General features: G+C 49.5%; 1 protein-coding gene across 1 annotated transcript in view; it reads right to left on the bottom strand.

Annotated features, from left to right (window-relative positions):
• Window positions 1-13,803: 13,803 nt before the first annotated feature.
• The window catches only part of LOC139543168 (uncharacterized), a 132,958-nt gene continuing 124,040 nt past the window's right edge, over window positions 13,804-22,721 (bottom strand). Inside the window, exon 11 of the mRNA XM_071349418.1 lies at window positions 13,804-16,554. Within this exon, the coding sequence (XP_071205519.1) occupies window positions 14,317-16,554 (2,238 nt within the window). The 3' untranslated portion in view covers window positions 13,804-14,316. The remainder of the gene's footprint in view (window positions 16,555-22,721) is intronic.

Raw genomic sequence — 22,721 nt, forward strand, 5'->3', positions numbered from 1 at the left:
AGGACAGAAGAGGACATTGAGAGACAAAGAACGGCTTAAAAGAGGAAGAGCTTGGTGACTGATTCCCGTAGCCGCGAGCCAAAGCCACGTTTAGCCAAAAAAGAGACTATTTAATTTGGTGATTATCTGAAGGATCTCTGGTCTGTAAATGAAGTGCTCTGAACCGGGATTTTGGTTTCCCCTTTCTTGAACCGGCCGAGTGCCATTCTGTGAACATTAAATATATCGGTTAGATTTATTTTTTGCGACTTAAAAAGCCGACTCTTCCTCTGTTTACACCATCCTTCGCTACCACATAGATCAGAACCCCTCTGGACCGATCACACTGTGTAGGTTAGGTCAAACAACATGGCTTCTTCAGGCATGTATAGAAACAGACTATTCTCTATTACTGCAGTCTCGAGAGGATCTTTATAGCGTACCTACGATAGATGTCACATCTTTATGGCATGTCAAATGATCTATTTTGGATTTCTGGTGACCATTAAAAATGGTGTGCATGTGTGTTTGCGCATTAATGCGTACACGAATCAGAGAACCACAGCACCACGACAAATTTAGTTCTGGACTTTTTATTGAAAGACAGACAGACAGACCTTATAAGAATAAGTACAGGTGACAGGCCAACATCTGAGAGGGTCTGAAGAAGTTTACAGAAAGAAACAAAGATATTATTCACATCAGAAGAAGATGAACAAAGCAGTAGAATCAATCAAAACCAGTCAACAAGGGCCTCCCGAGTGGTGCAGTGGTTTAAGGCTGTGCCACTAGAGATCCTGGTTCGAGTCCAGGCTCTGCCACAGCCGGCCGCGACCGGGAGACCCATGGGGCGGGCGCACAATTGGCCCAGTGTCGTCCGGGTTAGGGGAGGATTGTCCTTGTCCCATCGCGCACTAGCGACTCCTGTGGCGTCCCGGGAGCAGTGCACGCTGACACGGTCGCCAGGTGTACGGTGTTTCCTCCGACACATTGGTGCGGCTGGCTTCCGGGTTAAGTGGGCATTGTGTTGGGTTGTGCAGTGCGGTTGGGTTGTGTTTCGGAGGAAGCACTGCTCTCGACCTTCGCCTCTCCCGAGTCCGTACGGGAGTTGCAGCGATGAGACAAGACTGTAACTACCAATTGGATACCACAAAATTGGGGAGAAAAAGGGGTCAAAAACAAAAAATAAAAAAATAAAAAAACTGTCAACAGATCAGGGAAAAGGAACAGTAAAATACTGTTTGGGACAATTTGTGTGTCAAAGAACAGTGTCTTACATACATACGAGGTCAGTCAGTGTATATGAACATCAACATCACCTCTGGTTTTACTATAGGCTTGGTTTTCTGTACAAGTGGACATTCTATAGGACATACCCAACTAGTCGTGATCATGTGTTTACAAACTCAACAATAGTTAAAGAAACCAAAAAAGGACAAATACACAAAAAAGTTGACGGGAAATGGATTGATTTGATTGAGTCTCCGTCCTAAATTACACCCTATTCAGTGTTTCCCAACTCCAGTCCTCCACTAGCCCCAACAGCCCAACTCCAGTCCTCCAGTACCCCCAACAGCCCAACTCCAGTACCCCGCACAGCCCAACTCCAGTCCTCCACTACCCCCAACAGCCTACCTCCAGTCCTCCAGACCCCCAACAGCCCAACTCCAGTACCCCCAACAGCCCAACTCCAGTCCTCCACTACCCCCAACAGCCTACCTCCAGTCCTCCAGACCCCCAACAGCCCAACTCCAGTACCCCCAACAGCCCAACTCCAGTCCTCCAGTACCCCAACAGCCCAACTCCAGTCCTCCAATAGCCTGTTGGGGGTACTGGAGGACTGGAGTTGGGCGGTTGGGGGCAGTGGAGGACTGGAGTTGGGCTGTTGGGGGTACAGGAGGACTGGAGTTGGGCTGTTGGGGGTAGTGGAGGACTGGAGTTGGGCTGTTGGGGGTAGTGGAGGACTGGAGTTGGGCGGTTGGGGGTACTGAAGGACTGGAGTTGGGCTGTTGGGGGTACTGGAGTTGGGCTGTTGGGGGTCTGGAGGACTGGAGTTGGGCTGTTGGGGGTAATGGAGGACTGGAGTTGGGCTGTTGGGGGTAATGGAGGACTGGAGTTGGGCTGTTGGGGGTAATGGAATGACTGGAGTTGGGCTGTTGGGGGTAGTGGAGGACTGGAGTTGGGCTGTTGGGGGGTACTGAAGGACTGGAGTTGGGCTGTTGGGGGTAGTGGAGGACTGGAGTTGGGCGGTTGGGGGTACTGGATGACTGGAGTTGGGCTGTTGGGGGTAGTGGAGGACTGGAGTTGGGCTGTTGGGGGTAGTGGAGGACTGGAGTTGGGCTGTTGGGGGTAATGGAGGACTGGAGTTGGGCTGTTGGGGGTAGTGGAGGACTGGAGTTGGGCGGTTGGGGGTACTGGATGACTGCAGTTGGGCTGTTGGGGGTAGTGGAGGACTGGAGTTGGGCTGTTGGGGGTAGTGGAGGACTGGAGTTGGGCTGTTGGGGGTAGTGGAGGACTGGAGTTGGGCTGTTGGGGGTAGTGGAGGACTGGAGTTGGACTGTTGGGGGTAGTGGAGGACTGGAGTTGGGCTGTTGGGGGTAGTGGAGGACTGGAGTTGGGCGGTTGGGGGTACTGGATGACTGGAGTTGGGCTGTTGGGGGTACTGGAGTTGGGCTGTTGGGGGTCTGGAGGACTGGAGTTGGGCTGTTGGGGGTAGTGGAGGACTGGAGTTGGGCTGTTGGGGGTAGTGGAGGACTGGAGTTGGGCGGTTGGGGGTACTGGATGACTGGAGTTGGGCTGTTGGGGGTACTGGAGTTGGGCTGTTGGGGGTCTGGAGGACTGGAGTTGGGCTGTTGGGGGTAGTGGAGGACTGGAGTTGGGCGGTTGGGGGTACTGAAGGACTGGAGTTGGACTGATGGGGGTAGTGGAGGACTGGAGTTGGGCTGTTGGGGGTAATGGAATGACTGGAGTTGGGCTGTTGGGGGTAATGGAATGACTGGAGTTGGGCTGTTGGGGGTAGTGGAGGACTGGAGTTGGGCTGTTGGGGGTAGTGGAGGACTGGAGTTGGGCTGTTGGGGGTACTGGAGTTGGGCTGTTGGGGGTCTGGAGGACTGGAGTTGGGCTGTTGGGGGGTACTGGAGGACTGGAGTTGGGCTGTTGGGGGTACTGGAGGACTGGAGTTGGGCTGTTGGGGGTAGTGGAGGACTGGAGTTGGGCTGTTGGGGGTAGTGGAGGACTGGAGTTGGGCGGTTGGGGGTACTGAAGGACTGGAGTTGGGCTGTTGGGGGTACTGGAGTTGGGCTGTTGGGGTTCTGGAGGACTGGAGTTGGGCTGTTGGGGGTAATGGAGGACTGGAGTTGGGCTGTTGGGGGTAATGGAGGACTGGAGTTGGGCTGTTGGGGGTAATGGAATGACTGGAGTTGGGCTGTTGGGGGTAGTGGAGGACTGGAGTTGGGCTGTTGGGGGGTACTGAAGGACTGGAGTTGGGCTGTTGGGGGTAGTGGAGGACTGGAGTTGGGCGGTTGGGGGTACTGGATGACTGGAGTTGGGCTGTTGGGGGTACTGGAGTTGGGCTGTTGGGGGTCTGGAGGACTGGAGATGGGCGGTTGGGGGTAGTGGAGGACTGGAGTTGGGCTGTTGGGGGTACTGGAGGACTGGAGTTGGGCTGTTGGGGGTCTGGAGGACTGGAGTTGGGCTGTTGGGGGTAGTGGAGGACTGGAGTTGGGCTGTTGGGGGTAGTGGAGGACTGGAGTTGGGCGGTTGGGGGTACTGGATGACTGGAGTTGGGCTGTTGGGGGTACTGGAGTTGGGCTGTTGGGGGTCTGGAGGACTGGAGTTGGGCTGTTGGGGGTAGTGGAGGACTGGAGTTGGGCTGTTGGGGGTAGTGGAGGACTGGAGTTGGGCTGTTGGGGGTAGTGGAGGACTGGAGTTGGGCTGTTGGGGGTACAGGAGGACTGGAGTTGGGCTGTTGGGGGTAGTGGAGGACTGGAGTTGGGCTGTTGGGGGTACTGGAGGACTGGAGTTGGGCGGTTGGGGGACTGGAGGACTGGAGTTGGGCTGTTGGGGGTACTGGAGTTGGGCTGTTGGGGGTCTGGAGGACTGGAGTTGGGCGGTTGGGGGGTACTGGAGGACTGGAGTTGGGCTGTTGGGGGTACAGGAGGACTGGAGTTGGGCTGTTGGGGGTAGTGGAGGACTGGAGTTGGGCTGTTGGGGGTACTGGAGGACTGGAGTTGGGCGGTTGGGGGTACTGGAGTTGGGCTGTTGGGGGTAGTGGAGGACTGGAGTTGGGCTGTTGGGGGTACTGGAGGACTGGAGTTGGGCGGTTGGGGGTACTGGAGTTGGGCTGTTGGGGGTAGTGGAGGACTGGAGTTGGGCTGTTGGGGGTAGTGGAGGACTGGAGTTGGGCTGTTGGGGGTAATGGAGGACTGGAGTTGGGCTGTTGGGGTACTGGAGGACTGGAGTTGGGCTGTTGGGGGTAATGGAGGACTGGAGTTGGGCTGTTAGGGGTAATGGAGGACTGGAGTTGGGCTGTTGGGGGTAGTGGAGGACTGGAGTTGGGCTGTTGGGGGTAATGGAGGACTGGAGTTGGGCTGTTGGGGGTACTGGAGTTGGGCTGTTGGGGGTCTGGAGGACTGGAGTTGGGCTGTTGGGGGTAATGGAGGACTGGAGTTGGGCTGTTGGGGGTAATGGAGGACTGGAGTTGGGCTGTTGGGGGTAATGGAGGACTGGAGTTGGGCTGTTGGGGGTACTGGAGGACTGGAGTTGGGCTGTTGGGGGTACTGGAGGACTGGAGTTGGGCTGTTGGGGGTAATGGAGGACTGGAGTTGGGCTGTTGGGGGTACTGGAGGACTGGAGTTGGGCTGTTGGGGGTACTGGAGGACTGGAGTTGGGCTGTTGGGGGTAGTGGAGTTGGGCTGTTGGGGGTCCTGGAGGACTGGAGTTGGGCTGTTGGGGGTACTGGAGGACTGGAGTTGGGCTGTTGGGGGTACTGGAGTTGGGCTGTTGGGGGTAGTGGAGGACTGGAGTTGGGCTGTTGGGGGTACTGGAGGACTGGAGTTGGGCTGTTGGGGGTACTGGAGGACTGGAGTTGGGAAACACTGCCCTACATAGTGCACTACTTGGGGTCTGGTCAAAAGAAGCACACTATATTGAGAATGGAGTGCATGCTGGGACAAAGAGACTCTCTACAGGGGACAGGCCTTAGTTTAACAATAACCCTTTTAGGATCAGATCATGACAAAAGATGAATCTATTCAGTTTATTTACAGTTCGGGAGGGATCAATAATGGAGATGACAAGACGAGTAGAGGAGAGGGAGAGGGAGAGGGAGAGGGAGAGGGAGAGGAGAGGGGAGGAGAGGAGAGGAGAGGGAGAGGAGAGGAGAGGGAGAGGGGAGGAGAGGAGAGGAGAGGAGAGGAGAGGGAGAGGGAGAGGGGAGGAGAGGAGAGGAGAGGAGAGGAGAGGAGAGGAGAGGAGAGGAGAGGGAGAGGAGAGGAGAGGGAGAGGGGAGGAGAGGAGAGGAGAGGAGAGGAGAGGAGAGGAGAGGAGAGGAGAGGAGGAGAGGAGAGGAGAGGAGAGGAGAGGAGAGGAGAGGGAGAGGGAGAGGGAGAGGAGAGGGAATCAGTCATGTATATAGTAGAGTAGAGGGAATCAGTCATGTATATAGTAGAGTAGACTGTACACATCATCCTGTCACTGCCCTCCTTTGTTGAGAGACTCAACCTCCTCTGTTGAGAGACTGATCCTCCTCTGTTGAGAGACTCAACCTCCTCTGTTAAGAGACTCAACCTCCTCTGTTGAGAGACTCAACCTCCTCTGTTAAGAGACTCAACCTCCTCTGTTGAGAGACTCAACCTCCTCTGTTGAGCTTTACAATCAGGGGTGGGATCAATTCCATTTCACTCCAATCAATTCAGGAGATTAATTTGAATTCAATTCATTTCTGATTCTTCAAATGAATTGAACAATCCAGAGTGCGAATTTTAATGTGACATTCGGGGGGATTAAAAAAAAGTAATTTAACAGTAAAGATTTTTTAAATTAACTTTTAATTTTTTTATTTCTCCAAAGTAAGTCCAGCATACACGGTGCACCAGCCATTTGAGGAAGGGAAAGAGACATCTGTTAGGAAACACCAAGTGGAATGACATTCGATGATTGAATCTACACTCTTGTAGCCTGAATTAATGTGCACGTCTTGCTGACAAAATTACCTTTTTGTTTTGTAGAAAGAAAAGGTACGGTACTGTCCCAGGATGACAAGTGCAGCCACCTGGGGTTGCTTGTCTCATTTGGAATATGCTTGTATTTAATACTTACTCATTTAGCAGTACAAATCGCATTAAAAAAAGGGTTCAATTTGGGGTCGATTCAATGGAATCCCCCCCCCCCCCAAAAAAACCCGGGAACACCTGAAAACTATCGTAATGTCATCACGGGACCGGACAAAATCTCAACCAATCATACAGGTCTATGTTTCACAAGTTTGGACATCAAAGAACAGAACAGTAGAATACAGTAGAGTACAGAACAGTAGAATACAGTAGAGTACAGTAGAATACAGTATAGAACAGTAGAATACAGTACAGTACAGAACAATAGAATACAGTATAATACAGTACAGTAGAATACAGTAGAGTACAGTAGAATACAGTATAGAACAGTAGAATACAGTAGAGTACAGAACAGTATAATACAGTAGAGTACAGTAGAATACAGTATAGAACAGTAGAATACAGTACAGTACAGAACAATAGAATACAGTATAAAACAGTACAGTAGAATACAGTAGAGTACAGAACAGTATAATACAGTACAGTACAGAACAATAGAATACAGTAGAATACAGTACAGTACAGTAGAATAGAGTACAGTACAGAACAATAGAATACAGTAGAATACAGTACAGAACAGTAGAATACAGTACAGTACAGAACAATATAATACAGTAGAATACAGTACAGTACAGTAGAATACAGTACAGTACAGTAGAATAGAGTACAGTAGAATACAGTACAGAACAGTAGAATAGAGTACAGTAGAATACAGTACAGTACAGTAAAATACAGTACAGTAGAAAACAGTACAGTACAGTAGAATACAGTAGAATACAGTACAGAACAGTAGAATACAGTACAGTAAAAAACAATAGAATACAGTAGAATACAGTACAGTACAGTAGAATACAGTACAGAACAGTAGAATACAGTACAGTACAGAACAATAGAATACAGTAGAATACAGTACAGTACAGAACAGGAGAATACAGTACAGTACAGTACAGTAGAATACAGTACAGTACAGTAGAATACAGTAGAATACAGTACAGTACAGTACAGTAGAATACAGTACAGAACAGAACAATAGAATACAGTACAGTACAGAACAGGAGAATACAGTAGAATACAGTACAGTACAGTATAATACAGTACAGAACAGTACAGTACAGAACAGTAGAATACAGTACAGTACAGAACAGTAGAATACAGTAGAATACAGTACAGTACAGTAGAATACAGTACAGTACAGAACAATAGAATACAGTAGAATACAGTACAGTACAGAACAGGAGAATACAGTAGAATACAGTACAGAACAGTAGAATACAGTACAGAACAGTAGAATACAGTACAGTACAGAACAGTAGAATACAGTACAGTAGAATACAGTACAGAAGAATACAGTACAGTACAGAACAGTAGAATACAGTACAGTACAGTACAGTAGAATACAGTACAGAACAGTACAGTACTGAACAGTACAGAACAGTAGAATACAGTACAGTAGAATACAGTAGAATACAGTACAGTAGAATACAGTACAGAAGAATACAGTACAGTACAGAACAGTAGAATACAGTACAGAACAGTAGAATACAGTAGAATACAGTACAGTACAGTACAGAACAGTAGAATACAGTACAGAACAGTACAGTACAGTACAGTAGAATACAGTACAGTACAGTACAGAACAGAACAGTAGAATACAGCACAGGACAATACAGTAGAATACAGTAGAATACAGTACAGTACAGAACAGAATACTACAGTAGAATACAGTACAGAACAGTAGAATACAGTAGAATAAAGTACAGAACAGTAGAATACAGTACAGTACAGAACAGTAGAATACAGAACAGTAGAATACAGTTCAGTACAGAACAGTAGAATACAGTACATTACAGAACAGTAGAATACAGTACAGTACAGAACAGTTTAATACAGTACAGTACAGTAGAATACAGTAGAATACAGTACAGCACAGAACAGTTTAATAAAGTACAGTACAGAACAGTAGAATACAGTACAGTACAGAACAGTTTAATACAGTACAGAACAGTAAAATAAAGTACTGTACAGTAGAATACAGTACAATACAATAGAATACAGTAGAATTAGGTACAGTACAGAACAGAAGAATACAGTACAGAACAGTAGAAAACAGTACAGTACAGAACAGTTTAATACAGTACAATACTGAACAGTAGAGTAAAGTACTGCACAGTAGAATACAGTACAGTACAGTAGAATACAGTACAGTACAGAACAGTAGAATAAAGTACTGAACAGTAGAATACAGTACAGAACAGTAGAATACAGTAGAATAAGGTACAGTACAGAACAGAAGAATACAGTACAGAACAGTTTAATACAGTACAGTACAGAACAGTAGAATACAGTACAGAACAGTAGAATACAGTACAGAACAGTAGAATACAGTACAGAACAGAAGAATACAGTACAGAACAGTAGAAAGCAGTACAGTACAGAACAGTTTAATACAGTACAGTACAGAACAGTAGAACACAGTACAGTACAGAACAGTAGAATACAGTACAGAACAGTAGAACACAGTACAGTACAGAACAGTTTAATACAGTACAGTACAGAACAGTAGAACACAGTACAGTACAGTAGAATACAGTACAGTACAGAACAGTTTAATACAGTACAGTACAGAACAGTAGAGTAAAGTACAGTACAGAACAGTTTAATACAGTACAGAACAGTTTAATACAGTACAATACAGAACAGTAGAACACAGTACAGTACAGTAGAATACAGTAGAATAAGGTACAGTACTGTACTCTACTGTACTCTACTGTACTCTACTCTACTCTACTCTACTCTACTCTACTCTACTCTACTCTACTCTAATGTACTGAACTCTAATGTACTGAACTCTACTGTACTGTATTGTACTGTATTAAACTGTTCTGTACTGTACTGTACTGTATTAAACTGTTCTGTACTGTACTGTACTCTACTGTACTCTACTGTACTCTACTATACTCTACTCTAATGTACTGAACTCTAATGTACTGAACTCTAATGTACTGAACTCTACTGTACTCTACTGTACTCTACTGTACTCTAATGTACTGTACTCTACTGTACTCTAATGTACTGTACTCTACTGTACTCTAATGTACTGTACTCTACTGTACTCTAATGTACTGTACTCTACTGTACTCTAATGTACTGTACTCTACTGAACTCTAATGTACTGTACTCTACTGCACTCTAATGTACTGAACTCTACTGTACTCTAATGTACTGAACTCTACTGTACTCTACTGTACTCTACTGTACTCTACTGTACTGTACTGTATTAAACTCTACTGTACTCTACTGTATTAAACTCTACTGTACTGTACTGACCTCTACTCTACTATAATGTACTATACTATACTGTCCAAACTTGTGAACCCACCTGTGGTTTGTAACTACTATGATTGCCCATTGTAGAAAATTCAATTGCAGAAATTCTGTTACAAATGTTTGGGGAAATTCCATTGCCGAATTGGTAACGGAATTTCAAGTTTTAATCACTTGATAAGTCATAAACAACATGTATATCAGTAACAGAACTATAACTAATTGATAGGTCTACCTTTACTTGTTCTGTGAACTGTCATTATCCTCCTCATGAGGGAGAGAAATTAGACAATATTGTGGTTGTGGTAACAGAATTACAAGATACAAGGCAATATTTCTTAAGCTTACAGAAGGCAGAAAAATGTCTCCAAAACTAAATATACAGTAAGTGTTGATATTCATTATTGTGTGTTCACCGGATATGCTACCTCTCTCTCTACCACACCTGCTGTCTCTACCTCTCTCTCTACCACACCTGCTGTCTCTACCTCTCTCTCTCTCTACCACACCTGCTGTCTCTACCTCTCTCTCTCTACCACACCTGCTGTCTCTACCTCTCTCTCTCTCTACCACACCTGCGGTCTCTACCTCTCTCTCTCTACCACACCTGCTGTCTCTACCTCTCTCTCTCTCTACCACACCTGCTGTCTCTACCTCTCTCTCTCTACCACACCTGCTGTCTCTACCTCTCTCTCTCTACCGCACATGCTGTCTCTACCTCTCTCTCTCTACCACACCTGCTGTCTCTACCTCTCTCTCTCTACCTCTCTCTCTCTCTACCACACCTGCTGTCTCTACCTCTCTCTCTCTACCACACCTGCTGTCTCTACCTCTCTCTCTCTACCGCACCTGCTGTCTCTACCTCTCTCTCTCTCTACCGCACCTGCTGTCTCTACCTCTCTCTCTCTACCACACCTGCTGTCTCTACCTCTCTCTCTCTACCACACCTGCTGTCTCTACCTCTCTCTCTCTCTACCGCACCTGCTGTCTCTACCTCTCTCTCTCTCTACCACACCTGCTGTCTCTACCTCTCTCTCTCTACCGCACCTGCTGTCTCTACCTCTCTCTCTACCCCACCTGCTGTCTCTACCTCTTTCTCTACCGCACCTGCTGTCTCTACCTCTCTCTCTACCCCACCTGCTGTCTCTACCTCTTTCTCTACCGCACCTGCTGTCTCTACCTCTCTCTCTCTACCGCACCTGCTGTCTCTACCTCTCTCTCTACCCCACCTGCTGTCTCTACCTCTTTCTCTACCGCACCTGCTGTCTCTACCTCTCTCTCTCTACCGCACCTGCTGTCTCTACCTCTCTCTCTACCGCACCTGCTGTCTCTACCTCTCTCTCTACCACACCTGCTGTCTCTACCTCTCTCTCTCTACCACACCTGCTGTCTCTACCTCTTTCTCTACCGCACCTGCTGTCTCTACCTCTCTCTCTCTACCGCACCTGCTGTCTCTACCTCTCTCTCTACCCCACCTGCTGTCTCTACCTCTCTTTCTCTACCGCACCTGCTGTCTCTACCTCTCTCTCTCTACCGCACCTGCTGTCTCTACCTCTCTCTCTCTACCGCACCTGCTGTCTCTACCTCTCTCTCTCTACCGCACCTGCTGTCTCTACCTCTGAATGATCGGCTATGAAAAGTCAACTGACATTTACTCCTGAGGTGCTGACTTGTTGCACCCTCGACAACTACTGTGATTATTATTATTTGACCCTGCTGGTCATTTATGAACATTTGAACATCTTGGCCATGTTCTGTTATAATCTCCACCCGCCACAGCCAGAAGAGGACTGGCCACCCCTCATAGCCTGGTTCCTCTCTAGGTTTCTTCCTAGGTTTTGGCCTTTCTAGGGAGTTTTTCCTAGCCGCCGTGCTTCTACACCTGCATTGCTTGCTGTTTGGGGTTTAAGAAGGGCTATATAAATACTTCCTAGGTTCTGGGCCTTTCTAGGGAGTTTTTCCTAGCCGCCGTGCTTCTACACCTGCACTGCTTGCTGTTTGGGGTTTTAGGCTGGGTTTCTGTACAGCACTTTGAGATATCTGATGATGTCTTTATAAATACATTGGATTGATTGTTTATAACACTTTGTAAGAGTTTGAGATGTTGTCTAAGACCCCTTTTCCATCTGTTTGACCAGAAATCAAAGTCTTTGTTTATTCCTCATTTATAGGATGGGGGGGGGGGGGGAAATGTATTTATGCCTTCATGTCATTTTTTGGGGGCTCTTAGCTTTCATTTGACCCCCAATTTGTAACGGCCGCCGTGTTGGTGCTCGTGGGCCCTGTTGGTGCTCCTGGGCCCTGTTGGTGCTCGTGGGCCCTGTTGGTGCTCGTGTGCCCTGTTGGTATTCGTGGGCCCTGTTGGTGCTCGTGGGCCCTGTTGGTGCTCGTGGGCCCTGTTGGTACTTGTGGGCCCTGTTGGTGCTCGTGGGCCCTGTTGGTGCTCGTGGGCCCTGTTGGTGCTCGTGGGCCCTGTTGGTGCTCGTGGGCCCTGTTGATGCTCGTGGGCCCTGTTGATGCTCGTGGGCCCTGTTGGTGCTCGTGGGCCCTGTTGATGCTCGTGGGCCCTGTTGGTGCTCGTGGGCCCTGTTGGTGCTCGTGGGCCCTGTTGGTACTCGTGGGCCCTGTTGGTACTCGTGGGCCCTGTTGGTGCTCGTGGGCCCTGTTGGTGCTCGTGGGCCCTGTTGGTACTCGTGGGCCCTGTTGGTACTCGTGGGCCCTGTTGGTGCTCGTGGGCCCTGTTGGTGCTCGTGGGCCCTGTTGGTACTCGTGGGCCCTGTTGGTGCCCGTGGGTCCTGTTGGTACTCGTGGGCCCTGTTGGTACTCGTGGGCCCTGTTGGTGCTCGTGGGCCCTGTTGGTACTCGTGGGCCCTGTTGGTGCTCGTGGGCCCTGTTGGTACTCGTGGGCCCTGTTGGTACTCGTGGGCCCTGTTGGTGCTCGTGGGCCCTGTTGGTGCTCGTGGGCCCTGTTGGTGCTCGTGGGCCCTGTTGGTGCTCGTGGGCCCTGTTGGTACTCGTGGGCCCTGTTGGTACTTGTGGGCCCTGTTGGTGCTGTGACACCCCTCCCACTCTGTCTGCCGAATTCTTTCTCTTTGCTCTTGTTTACCTTAATAGGATGTCGGTGGGCGGAGCTGGGAGGGTCGTCAGCGACATGGGACACACCTGGGCACGGGTGTGTCCCGGGATAAATACACCTCTTCCCCATTCATTGAGGAGACTCTCTCCATGCAGACACACTGATGGATTTTGGTTGAGGCATTTTTGTGGCCATTTTGTTTGTTTGTTTTTGCACCTTTCAACACCCCTCATTATAACATTTATGCACTCAACCACTCACTCACACTACTGACTACCGATTACTGATTACTGACTACTGACTACTGATGACTGACTACTGACTACTGATTACTGACTACTGATTACCGATTACTGACTACTGATGACTGACTACTGACTACTGATTACTGACTACTGATGACCGATTACTGACTACTGATTACCGATTACTGACTACTGATTACCGATTACTGACTACTGATTACCGATTACCGACTACTGATTACCGATTACTGACTACTGATTACCGATTACCGACTACTGATTACCGATTACTGACTACCGATTACTGATTACTGACTACTGACTACTGAGTACTGACTACTGATCACTGACTACCGATTACAGACTACCGATTACTGACTACCGATTACTGACTACTGACTACCAATTACCGACTACCGATTATTAACTACTGATTACTGACTACTGATTACTGACTACTGACTACCGATTACCGACTACCGACTACTGATTACCGACTACTGATTACTGACTACTGACTACTGACTACTGACTACATACACCATTGTTTATTGTATATAGGTTACTTCAGTTATTAAATATATTTTAGTTATTCCTTATATCCATGTTGTCTCCCTTTTTGTTACGGGCTTCGAGCCGGTTCATGACAGTGCTCGTGGTCCCTGTTGGTGCTCGTGGGCCCTGTTGGTGCTCGTGGGCCTTGTTGGTGCTCGTGGGCCCTGTTGGTGCTCGTGGGCCCTTTTACATGGAAATTACTATTAGCATTATTTAGAGACCCTCTCCTCCCCCAAAGTTGGACTTTGTTGCATTTAGGCCCCCCCCCCCCGGGGCCCCCTCCCCCGTAATTCGCACTCTGGAACAATCTCAGGTTTCTGGTGGAGTACCAGAGTCTAGTATAAACACTTGTTCCTATGTAAAAACCCATCTGGTGCTCTACTTATATCCAGTCACATACTACTTAGAATGAATTATAGAATACATTATAGAACAGAAGAGGTGTTCTAGAATACATTATAGAACAGAAGAGGTGTTCTAGAATACATTATAGAACAGAAGAGGTGTTCTAGAATACATTATAGAACAGAAGAGGTGTTCTAGAATACATTATAGAACAGAAGAGGTGTTCTAGAATACATTATAGAACAGAAGAGGTGTTCTAGAATACATTATAGAACAGAAGAGGTGTTCTAGAATACATTATAGAACAGAAGAGGTGTTCTAGAATACATTATAGAACAGAAGAGGTGTTCTAGAATACATTATAGAACAGAAGAGGTGTTCTAGAATACATTATAGAACAGAAGAGGTGTTCTAGTGTGGATATTGGAACATCATTAGATCCAAACCCCACCCACCCACCTTATAGGCCCTTCCCTGGCCTGGAGGATGGGGATTGGCTAGAATGGACTGCTCCCATCTGTCCCTCTCGCTCCTCCTGCTCACAGATTGGCTGGCCAGGGGAGTGGGTGGGCGGGGAGGGAGGCGGGTAGGAAGGAGGGGGGATGGTGAGGTGGGGGAGGGAGGGGAGAGGGGGTCTGGGGGAGGTGGGGAGGGGCGGGGGGGAAGAGGTAGAGGTGAGGGAGGAGGAGGTGGCGGAGAGATGAGAGGAGCGTGAGGAGGGGGAGGTGTGTGTGCTGCGGGGGGGTTCGGGAGGCGGGGGGCAGTCACTGATCTGTTCCAGGAGAGAGGGCATGTCCCCCTCGATCTTCTCCAGCACCGCCGCCATTTGCTTCTCGATCTGTTCGATCACGCTGTCCATCTGCCAATCAGCAGTACTACTACTATGACCTCTGACCCCGACCCCTCCGTGCTCCAGGCCCCCATACATCCCTCCTCCCCCCCCGCTGCCGTACAGAGAGGAGCGGTAGGAACCCCCGTAGCCTCCCAGCTCCACCTCCTGGCCGTATGCGCTGGTGTGTCGGCCTAGACTAGGGGAGCTTCCCAGGGACCCTATGGTATAACTGTAACCCCCCTCGGACGGTTTGGGTTCCCCCCTGGACATGCTGAACTCTTCACTGTGCCTGTCTGCCCTCTGGTCTCTACCAATGGGGCTCACGTCACCTCTTGGCCCTATCCCAGGTCCTACTCCTGAACCTACCCCTATTCCAAATATCCCTGCCCCTGCCCCTGCTCCAAATGTCCCTAGCCCTCCCATCTCCATCCCAGTTCCGACCCCCATGGACCCTACACCTACCCCAACCTCCAGTCCAGCAGGCTTCTCAGCTACAGCCTCAGGGAGCTGGGTCTGACACCAGCTCCTATCATCCATCTCCTGCTTCTTCTCCTCCACTGGAGCCTGCACTGCCGGCCTCCTGTCAGGGGGTGGCGCTGTGGTAGTAACAGGAGCTGTAGGAATGGTAGAGGCAGCAACAGGAACTGTAGGAGTGGTAGAGGCAGTAACAGGAGCTCTAGGAGTGGTAGAGGCAGCAACAGGAGCTCTAGGAGTGGTAGAGGCAGCAACAGGAGCTGTAGGAGTGGTAGAGGCAGCAACAGGAACTGTAGGAGTGGTAGAGGCAGCAACAGGAGCTCTAGGAGTGGTAGAGGCAGCAACAGGAGCTGTATGAGTGGTAGAGGCAGCAACAGGAACTGTAGGAGTGGTAGAGGCAGCAACAGGAGCTCTAGGAGTGGTAGAGGCAGCAACAGGAACTCTAGGAGTGGTAGAGGCAGCAACAGGAGCTGTAGGAGTGGTAGAGGCAGCAACAGGAGCTCTAGGAGTGGTAGAGGCAGTAACAGGAGCTGTAGGAGTGGTAGAGGCAGCAACAGGAGCTGTAGGAGTGGTAGAGGCAGTAACAGGAGCTCTAGGAGTGGTAGAGGCAGCAACAGGAGCTGTAGGAGTGGTAGAGGCAGTAACAGGAGCTGTAGGAGTGGTAGAGGCAGCAACAGGAGCTGTAGGAGTGGTAGAGGCAGCAACAGGAGCTCTAGGAGTGGTAGAGGCAGCAACAGGAGCTGTAGGAGCAGCAGGGCCTGGGCCGGTGTTGTGGAGTTGGGCGGCCATCTTGCGCCGTTGGGTGGTTGGAGTCTCGGGAGCGACAGAGAGCGGATGTTTCTTCTCAGCGTTGCTAGGCAACGAGGATGCTGCTCTTTTGGGTTCAGGGACGGAGATGGGGGTGGGGTCCTGGGGCTTGGTGCTGTCAGGGGTTACGGTGGGGGTAGGAAGTGTTTTGGTCTCTGGGGTTGTTTTGGTTTTGCCCAATGCGGCAGCCATTTTGCCTGACGTCTTCTTCAAGGCTGGCTTCTCTGGCTCCTCCCCTGGAGGTTTGGAACTGGCATTTGATTGGCTGGGAGGTTGAGAGCGCTGTTCATTGGTGGCAGCAGGAGAGATCCCTACGGAGGGACTTAGAGGGATCCTCCCTCCAACACTCTCCTCCTCCCCCCTCCTCCTCACACCTACTCCCCCGTTCATCTCCTCCCGCTCCGGGCTGGTTTCAACCGGCACCCCTCCAGATACGCTGCCTGGTGTCACCCCTCCTTCCTGACTCTCCCCCACTCCTCCTCCCCCCCCCTGGACCTCACCTCTTCCTCCCCCCTGCCCTCCCGCCGCTGCGGCGGCTTCAGACGCACGAAGACGCTGCATGAAGGTGGTGACTCTGATCGCTTTCTGTAAAAGAGAGAGGGAGGGGGGGGGGGAGGAGGGTGACCGGGGAGGGAGGGGGAGGGGGGGGAGGAGGGTGACCGGGGGGAGGGTGACGGGGGGGGGGGGGGGTGTAATCAGACAACACATCACAGTACTGTACCTTCACACATCTTTTCAGCATTACCTCTGGTTTGTATAGTTTGGTCTTAGTGGGAGAATATATGGGGAGATACAGTCTAATGACACATTTTTAGCATGGAAGCATTGAACTGATATGAGTGATGTGAAGCAGTAATGAACACTGCTGTGAAACATGTCGACGGAGCCAGGCAGTGAAACACGTCGACGGAGCCAGGCTGTGAAACATGTCGACGGAGCCAGGCAGTGAAACACGTCGACGGAGCCAGGCAGTGAAACATGTCGACGGAGCCAGGCTGTGAAACATGTCGACGGAGCCAGGCTGTGAAACATGTCGACGGAGCCAGGCTGTGAAACATGTCGACGGAGCCAGGCTGTGAAACATGTCGACGGAGCAAGGCTGTGAAACATGTCGACGGAGTTAGGCTGTGAAACATGTCGACGGAGCCAGGCTGTGAAACATGTCGACGGAGCCAGGCTGTGACACATGTCGACAGAGCCAGGCTGTGAAACATGTCGACGGAGCCAGGCTGTGAAACACGTCGACGGAGCCAGGCTGTGAAACATGTCGACGGAGCCAGGCAGTGAAACATGTCGACGGAGCCAGGCAGTGAAACACGTCGACGGTCAATAATTTGTCACTTCTTGACTTGGGATTGGGTGAGTGATTTCTACAACTAGACTAACCACAGTATGTATGGGTTAATGAACCAGGAACTACTTCAGAGGAATGAGACCGAAGCACAGTATGTATGGGTCAGTGAACCAGGAACTACTTCAGAGGAATGAGACTTAACCACAGTATGTATGGGTCAATGAACCAGGAACTACTTCAGAGGAATGAGACTTAACCACAGTATGTATGGGTCAATGAACCAGGAATGAGACCGAAGCACAGTGTGTATGGGTTAATGAACCAGGAATTACTTCAGAGGAATGAGACTTAACCACAGTATGTATGGGTCAATGAACCAGGAATGAGACCGAAGCACAGTGTGTATGGGTTAATGAACCAGGAACTACTTCAGAAGAATGAGACTTAACCACAGTATGTATGGGTCAATGAACCAGGAACTAGTTCAGAGGAATGAGACTTAACCACAGTATGTATGGGTCAATGAACCAGGAACTACTTCAGAGGAATGAGACTTAACCACAGTATGTATGGGTCAATGAACCAGGAACTACTTCAGAGGAATGAGACTTAACCACAGTATGTATGGGTCAATGAACCAGGAACTAGTTCAGAGGAATGAGACTTAACCACAGTATGTATGGGTCAATGAACCAGGAATGAGACCGAAGCACAGTATGTATGGGTCAATGAACCAGGAACTACTTCAGAGGAATGAGACTTAACCACAGTATGTATGGGTCAATGAACCAGGAACTAGTTCAGAAGAATGAGACTTAACCCCAGTATGTATGGGTCAATGAACCAGGAACTACTTCAGAGGAATGAGACTTAACCACAGTATGTATGGGTCAATGAACCAGGAACTACTTCAGAGGAATGAGACTTAACCACAGTATGTATGGGTCAATGAACCAGGAACTATTTCAGAGGAATGAGATAGAGACAGGGCCGGGCTGGATAGTCAATCACTGCATCTCAAAAATCCACAGTGGCTTCCTTTTTATTCCTTCATCTGCACTGATCCTAACAGAGCTGGACAGGGGAAAGCAGATGTCCTTCATAACATTTTACCATTTTGCTTTCACCTGACCCATGTATCCTAGGCCTAGATCAGTGCAGATGTAGGAAAGGAAAGGAAGGGAGGAAAGGAAGCAAGATAATGAAGAACACTTGAGATGCACCCAAAGAAGAGGAGGAAATCGCAGATGGAACTCTTCTGGGATTGGCTGAGTGACAGTGGGCTGGATCGGAGTGGGAGGGGCTGAGGGAAGAGAGACTTTATCTCACCAATCAGACACGTTTCCTCTCTGTTTCTCTCTCACAGAAATACACTGATGGTGTTCATCTGAATAAGTCTCCTTTGAGACTCCTAGTGGGCGGCATCCCAAATGGACCCCTATTCCCTATATTGTGTACTACGTTTGACCAGGGCCCTATGGAACCCTATTCCCTATATTGTGTACTACGTTTGACCAGGACCCTATGGAACCTTATTCCCTATATTGTGTACTACGTTTGACCAGGGCCCTATGGACCAGGGGCGGGGGGGTGGGGGGGGGCGGGGGGGTGGGGGGGGGTGGGGGGGTGGGGGGGGGTGGGGGGGTGGGGGGGGGTTGTCTATTTTTCAATAACTGCTGAAGTCTAATATTAAAGAAGTCTCAAGGTATTACTCGCCTGAGGTAGAGTACCTCATGATAAGCTGTAGACCACACTATCTACCAAGAGAGGTTTCATTATATTATTCATAGCTGTCTATTTACCACCACAAATCGATGCTGGCACTAAGACCCACTCAACCAACTCTATAAGGCCATAAGCAAACAAGAAAATACTCATCCAGAAGTGGCGCTCCTAGTGGCCGGGGACTTTAATGCAGGTAAACTTAAATCCGCTTTACCAAATTTCTATCTGCATGTGCTGATAGGAGAAAAAACTCTAGACCACCTTTACTCCACACACAGAGACACATACAAAGGTCTCCCTCAACCTCCATTTGGCAAATCTGACCATAATTCTATCGTCCTTATTGCTGCTTATGAGCAAAAACTAAAGCAGGAAGTACCAGTGTCTCACTCAATACGGAAGTGGTCAGATGACGCAGATGCTACGCTACAGGACTGTTTTGCTAGCACAGACTGGAATATGTTCCGGGATTCATCCAATGGCATTGAGGAGTATACCAACTCAGTCATCGGCTTCATCAATAAGTGCATCAACAACGTCGTCCCCATAGTGACCGTACGTACATATCCCAACCAGAAGCCATGGATTACAGGCAACATCCGCACCGAGCTAAAGGCTACACCCTCAGAAGAACCATCAAAACAGGCAAAGCGTCAATACAGGAATAAGATTGAATCCTACTACACCAGCTCTGACGCTCGTCAAATTTGGCAGGGCTTGAAAACTTTTACAGACTAAAAAGGGAAACCCAGCCGCGAAATTCCCAGTGACGTGAGCCTACCAGACGAGCTAAATGCCTTTTATGCTCGCTTTGAGGCAAGCAACACTGAAGCATGCATGAGAGCACCAGCCGTTCCGGACGACTGTGTGATCACGCTCTCCATAACCGATGTGAGCAAGACCTTAAAACAGGTCAACATTCACAAAGCCGCAGGGCCAGACGGATTACCAGGACGTGTACTCAGAGCATTCGTGGACCAACTGGCAAGTGTCTTCACTGACATTTTCAACCTCTCCCTGCCCGAGTCTGTAATACCTACATGTTTCAAGCAGACCACCATAGTCTCTGTGCCCAAGGAAGCGAAGGTAACCTGCCTAAATGATTACCGCCCCGTAGCACTCTTGTCTGTAGCCTTGAAGTGCTTTGAAATGCTGGTCATGGCTCACATCAACACCATCATCCCAGAAACCCTAGACCCACTCCAATTCACATACCGCCCTAACAGATCCACAGATGACACAATCTCTATTGCACTCCACGCTGCCCTTTCCCACCTGGACAAAAGGAACACCTATGTGAGAATGCCGTTCATTGACTACAGCTCAGCGTTCAACACCATAGTGCCCACGAAGCTCATCATTACGCTAAGGACACTGGGACTAAACACCTCCCTCTGCAACTGGATCCTGGACTTCCTGACTGGCCGCCCCCAGGTGGTCAGGGTAGGCAACAACACATCTGCCATGCTGATCCTCAACACTGGGGCCCCTCAGGGGTGTGTGATCAGTCCCCTCCTGTACTCCCTGCTCATCCACGAAAGCATAGTCAAACACAACTCCAACACCATCATTAAGTTTGCTGAAGATAGAACAGTGGTAGGCCTGATCACCGACAACGATGAGACAGCCTATAGGGAGGAGGTCAGAGCCCTGGCAGGGTGGTGCCAGGACAACAACCTCTCCTTCAACGATGAGACAGCCTATAGGGAGGAGGTCAGAGCCCTGGCAGGGTGGTACCAGGACAACAACCTCTCCTTCAACGATGAGACAGCCTATAGGGAGGAGGTCAGAGACCTGGCAGGGTGGTGCCAGGACAACAACCTCTCCTTCAACGATGAGACAGCCTATAGGGAGGAGGTCAGAGCCCTGGCAGGGTGGTACCAGGACAACAACCTCTCCTTCAACAATGAGACAGCCTATAGGGAGGTCAGAGACCTGGCAGGGTGGTGCCAGGACAACAACCTCTCCTTCAACGATGAGACAGCCTATAGGGAGGAGGTCAGAGACCTGGCAGGGTGGTGCCAGGACAACAACCTCTCCTTCAACGATGAGACAGCCTATAGGGAGGAGGTCAGAGACCTGGCAGGGTGGTGCCAGGACAACAACCTCTCCTTCAACGATGAGACAGCCTATAGGGAGGAGGTCAGAGACCTGGCAGGGTGGTGCCAGGACAACAACCTCTCCTTCAACGATGAGACAGCCTATAGGGAGGAGGTCAGAGCCCTGGCAGGGTGGTACCAGGATAACAACCTCTCCCTCAACGTGAGCAAGACAAAGGATATGATCGTGGACTACAGGAAAAGGAGGGCAGAACAGGTCCCCATTTACATCAACGGGGCTGTAGTGGAGCAGGTAGAGAGTTTCAAGATCTTTGGTGTCCTCATCACCAATGAAATAACATGGACCAAACACACCAAGACAGTTGTGAAGAGGGCACGACAACACCTTTTCCCCCTCAGGAGACTGAAAAGATTTGGCATGGGTTCCAAGATCCTCAAAAATGTATACAGATGCACCATCGAGCGCATCCTGACTGGTTGCGTCACCGCCTGGTATGGCAACTGCTCGGCATCCAACCGTAAAATGCTACAGAGGATAGTGCATTGCTGTACTGGAGCACCATGTCTAGGACCAAAAGGCTTCTACCCCCAAGACATAAGACTCCTGAACAATCAATCAAATGGCCACCCGGACTATTTACATTGACTCCCCCCCCTTCCAGTTTTGTACACTGCTGCTACTCGCTGTTAATTTTCTTTGCATAGTCACTTCACCCCCACCTACATGTACAAAATAACTCGACTAACCTGTACCCTCCACATTGACTCTGTACCGGTACCCCCTGTATATAGCCTCCACACTGACTCTGTACTGGTACCCCCTGTATATAACCTCCACATTGACTCTGTACTGGTACCGCCTGTATATAGCCTCCACATTGACTCTGTACCGGTACCCCCTGTATATAGCCTCCACATTGACTCTGTACCGGTACCCCCTGTATATAGCCTCCACACTGACTCTGTACTGGTACCCCCTGTATATAACCTCCACATTGACTCTGTACTGGTACCGCCTGTATATAGCCTCCACATTGACTCTGTACCGGTACCCCCTGTATATAGCCTCCACATTGACTCTGTACCGGTACCCCCTGTATATAGCCTCCACATTGACTCTGTATCGGTACCCCCTGTATATAGCCTCCACATTCACTCTGTACCGGTACCCCCTGTATATAGCCTCCACATTGACTCTGTACCCCCTGTATATAGCCTCCACATTGACTCTGTACCGGTATCCCCTGTATATAGCCTCCACATTGACTCTGTACTGGTACCCCCTGTATATAGCCTCCACATTAACTCTGTACCGGTACCCCCTGTATATAGTCTCCACATTGACTCTGTACCGCTACCCCCTGTATATAGCCTCCACATTGACTCTGTACCGGTACCCCCTGTATATAGCCTCCACACTGACTCTGTACCGGTACCCCCTGTATATAGCCTCCACATTGACTCTGTACCGGTACCCCCTGTATATAGCCTCCACATTGACTCTGTACTGGTACCCCCTGTATATAGCCTCCACATTGACTCTGTACCGGTACCCCCTGTATATAGCCTCCACATTGACTCTGTACCGGAATCCCCTGTATATAGCCTCCACATTGACTCTGTACTGGTACCCCCTGTATATAGCCTCCACATTGACTCTGTACCGGTACCCC

The sequence above is a fragment of the Salvelinus alpinus genome, chromosome 17 (assembly GCF_045679555.1).
Source record: "Salvelinus alpinus chromosome 17, SLU_Salpinus.1, whole genome shotgun sequence".
Taxonomy (NCBI): domain Eukaryota; kingdom Metazoa; phylum Chordata; class Actinopteri; order Salmoniformes; family Salmonidae; genus Salvelinus; species Salvelinus alpinus.